Consider the following 2,847-nt stretch of genomic DNA (forward strand, 5'->3'; position numbering starts at 1 on the left):
CCCGTGCTGGTTGAGCTCGCTGCGGGGGGACCCGGGGCTGCCCTGCCCGTCCACCATGCGTGAGCTGCTGCAGGCGTTGCAGGTGCCCAGGTGGGAGTGGGTGGGAAGGTTGGGCTCTTCCTCTTCCTCCTCCTCCTCCTCCTCCTCCTCATTGGAGTCATCTTTCTTGCAGCAGTAGTACTGCGGGGAAGGGGAAGGGTTGCGTTAGCGGAAGCCGGTGGGCAGATTGGGCTTCCAAGCCAGCCCTGCCACATCTCTGCTCCATCAATAGCTGAGCCTTGCAGGCCAGCAGAAGCCCTGCCAAACTCAGCCAGTCCCCAAGTGTGCTGCAGGAGGCAGCTGCTGGGGAACTCATCCTCTCCCCACCCAGTGAGGTTTGCAAGGGGAAGGTATTTTACTTGTGCCAGTTGGAAACTCACATTAACTTTTAAAGAGCAGGAGGTTGTTGAAAACCTCCTTCTTTAATTTACAGGATGGGGGCGGGGAATTTAAAAACTCCATCTGCTATTGCAAACCCAGCCAAGCCTACAGCTAAATCAGCAAGCACTGCAAATCCTCAAAAAGCCTTTTGGGAGTACCCCCCCACCCCCCGGCATGGGAGGAGGAGAGGATGTAACCTGCAGCACCTGTGGGAAAGGGGTTTCAAATCCCTGCCCACGACTGGCAAGAAACCCACTTTGAGAGCCCTCCTGCAGCAGGATTTTGGCCCGAGGAGGGGTTGCTGACAAGATGGGGGACAGCCACGGTGCTCACCTGTAGCCTACAGTAGCAGAGGACGGCGATGATGCACAGTAGGATCACTGTCGCTAGGATTCCCCCGGTGATAACAACAGTTCCCGCTGTCATCCGCCCGATTCTCCATCAAACTCTGCAAGGCAGGGCCACAGGGAGGTGTGTCACCCCGGGACAGGGACGTCACCTACCCCATGGCTTCACCACTGACGTGATGCTGGTGATGCATTCCAAAATATCACACCCCCATTCCTCCCTTCCCCAGCTGGAAAGCTGGCACACAACACCATGATCATGGAGAGGACACCGGAGAAGCAGCATCATGTCCCGTCACTGCCATTACTTGCCCCTGGCCTGGGGTCTTTGGGAAACACCCAGTGGTCCCCCCCACAGAGCATCCCTCTTTGCTGAGCCAAAAAAAGGGGCAATTTCCACCCTCCCAGCCAAAAAATACGGCTTCTGCTTCAAAACACAGAAGCAAGGATGGATTTCCACTGGGAAAAAAGAAAAAAATCAAAGCAGAACATTTGAACTCCTCAACTGTGGTAGTCTAAGCCCAAAAAACACACCCCAGCTGGCATGAGCCAAGCAGTCCCCATGCCACAGGATCCAGAAGCTACTTACGTTCAGTGACGGAGACGTTGGACCTGGAAGAAGTGGAAGGAGAGGTTAGGTGTGACCCAACAGCATCCTCTTCCATATTTTTCCCCTGCTTCCCAAAAATTTGCCTTGACCTGTGGGAAGCCCCGATTCACATGCTGTGGGGACAGGGCTCAGCTCCCCCAGGAGCCTCCATGGGCCAAAAAGCATATTTGGGTCCTGCAGAGGGTGATGTTAATTAATTTTCTTTTCTCTGGAGCTGGGAATGAAGGCATTTTCCAAGCTCAGAGAAATCCTGTGCTCTCAGCAGCTGGTGAATCCTGCAGCATGGCAGGGCAAAGGCCTGGCTTAGTCAGCACTTGGCCTTTTCCTCTTTAAAACTAGTTACAGAGGAAGAGGATGCACCATCTCCTGGGTGACCAACATTTTAGGTGCTGCTGGAGGGGTAGGAAAAGGGGCTCTGCCCTCCATCCCCTTAGGGGCAGCTCAGTCCCAGTGTCCCCCCCACCAGCCCATGGTCACCTACCCAGAAAAGGACAGGCAGGGTGTCCCAGTCACGCCGGCCCCAGGGTGAATGGCCAGGACAGGCAGCACTGCATGGCCCCGGGGGAGACACCACCAGCCCTGGGAGGGAGGACAAGGAGAAAAATCCACCATTAGCTTGTCCCTCCCACCCACAAGGGTCCCCATGTGTCCCCATCCCCACCGATGCCACCTGTCCCTTGCAGTGGGGTGAAATAAAAGGCAGGGATGATCAGGGAGATGGGCAGGATCTGCTGCCAAAGTGGATAAACCCAAAGCGCTGGGATCTCACTCCCAAAACGTGCAATTCCAGCAAAAGGGAGAGATTTGTACCCCAAGAAGTGGGTGCACCCATCACCCCCACCCTCTCCCAATGCCTGGCACAACCGCATTTCATTACCGGCCCCCACGTCCCTCTGTGCCTCCTCCAGAGCAAGGATAATTGATAGGGCCCAAGTGCCAGCCAAGGAGATCTAATTACCCACTCACCACACGGCCCTAATTGATGGAGGGAGGTGGGATCTTCCAGCCCAGACCTGCCCAACTCTGCCCCTCAAATCCACGGGTGTCAGGAGGCACCACGGGGAGGTCTCCCCCTTGAAAAAAATCACCCCACCCTCCTCACTTCAGCTGTGGCAATTTGCAGGATCCAGCCCACCACAAATTGATTTTTCAGCTCTTGGAAAGTTCCCCTACAGAGCCAAAAGGCAGGGGAGCATTGGATTTCCTCCTTGAGCTGCTCTCACACACGAAACAAAGGGAAAAAAAAATCCCACCCCAAACCCCTGAGAAATCAATAGGTCCATAACCCAGCTAATATCTCCATCCATCAGGGGACCTGACACAGAACTAATAATAGAGCCTGGCACGTTCGAGTCCTGCGCCCTGGTACCAAACTACACCCTGAAACACAACTGGGGATGGCAGGGGGGGGTCACAAGGGAGCCTTTGGTAAAGATATTTTTTCCCCAGGTGGCATCCTGAGTAGGGAAA

General features: G+C 55.0%; 1 protein-coding gene across 1 annotated transcript; it reads right to left on the reverse strand.

Annotated features, from left to right (window-relative positions):
- Positions 1–6: 6 nt before the first annotated feature.
- FAM163A (family with sequence similarity 163, member A) lies at positions 7–846 on the reverse strand (the record flags this gene model as incomplete). The annotated part of the gene is made up of 2 exons (XM_009994631.1): positions 754–846; positions 7–180 (listed from the first exon to the last, which is right to left on the reverse strand). Coding segments are annotated over exons 1-2 (267 nt in total), but the record flags the coding sequence as incomplete, so codon positions are not given.
- Positions 847–2,847: the final 2,001 nt, after the last annotated feature.

The sequence above is a fragment of the Chaetura pelagica genome, unplaced genomic scaffold (assembly GCF_000747805.2).
Source record: "Chaetura pelagica isolate M959 unplaced genomic scaffold, ChaPel_1.0 scaffold363, whole genome shotgun sequence".
Classification (NCBI taxonomy): domain Eukaryota; kingdom Metazoa; phylum Chordata; class Aves; order Apodiformes; family Apodidae; genus Chaetura; species Chaetura pelagica.